At 36.0% G+C, this 794-nt stretch overlaps 1 protein-coding gene across 1 annotated transcript in view; it reads right to left on the reverse strand.

Moving 5' to 3' along the window:
* LOC108784138 (forkhead box protein A4-like) overlaps window positions 1-582 on the reverse strand; it is a 3362-nt gene extending 2780 nt beyond the window's left edge. The window contains exon 1 of the mRNA XM_018552881.1: window positions 514-582. Within this exon, the coding sequence (XP_018408383.1) occupies window positions 514-582 (69 nt within the window). The remainder of the gene's footprint in view (window positions 1-513) is intronic.
* Window positions 583-794: the final 212 nt, after the last annotated feature.

The following is a 794-nucleotide window of genomic DNA, read 5'->3' on the forward strand; positions in this document are numbered from 1 at the left end:
TATATATGTATATATATATATATATGTGTGTTTCATTACAGTGATAAAAAGTGTGTGAGAACTAAAGTGGTTGTTCCAGGGCTATGTAGCAACATGAAAGCAATGATAAAGTCCTAATATGAATCTCTCACTTTGGTCTTCAAGAGTATGGTGTCTTCCGCACAGACCAACTATTAGTAAAAAACAAATCTAAGCAACTGTTTTCTTTTCTTCCAAAAATCAGCCTGTATATGTGCACATTAAAAGCAGGAATACGGATGTAATATGGAGTTTCTCTAATGTGGTCTTTAAATACTGCAAAAAGGAAGAGTTTTTAGTACTAATGAAATCCTTAAAAAGAAAACACAGTAGTATCAGCAAAATGATGTACCCATGGGTAATTTATATGCAAACATTTTTCTATGTACGTGTATCAGATATGTTATTGCGAATTCAAGCTATTGGCTGGACTTTACTACAGTTCAATACATTATACTAGTTTAGTTATAGGTTGAAAACATAGACATAACTTACCTCACTTTCTGTGTACATTGAATGCCAGTCCATTGGGTCTTTCATTTCCAGCTTGACTCTACCAAGCATAGTCTAAATGTTGACTTTTGATGTGTCTCCCTTACCCCAAAGAGAATTTAGATGGCCACCAATCCACTGTTTCTGTGGCACAGATGATTGCTCTAGTGTAGAATCCAGAGGTTTGTCCAAGTGAAACAGGGTCTGGAGACATTTAAAGGCAAAGCCCACAGAGCATTCAAATAGACCTGTCCTCCTTAAAGTCTCCACCCCTTTTCCTCAAT

This window comes from Nanorana parkeri, unplaced genomic scaffold (assembly GCF_000935625.1).
Source record: "Nanorana parkeri isolate BGI_ZX_2015 unplaced genomic scaffold, ASM93562v1 scaffold99, whole genome shotgun sequence".
In the NCBI taxonomy this organism is placed as follows: domain Eukaryota; kingdom Metazoa; phylum Chordata; class Amphibia; order Anura; family Dicroglossidae; genus Nanorana; species Nanorana parkeri.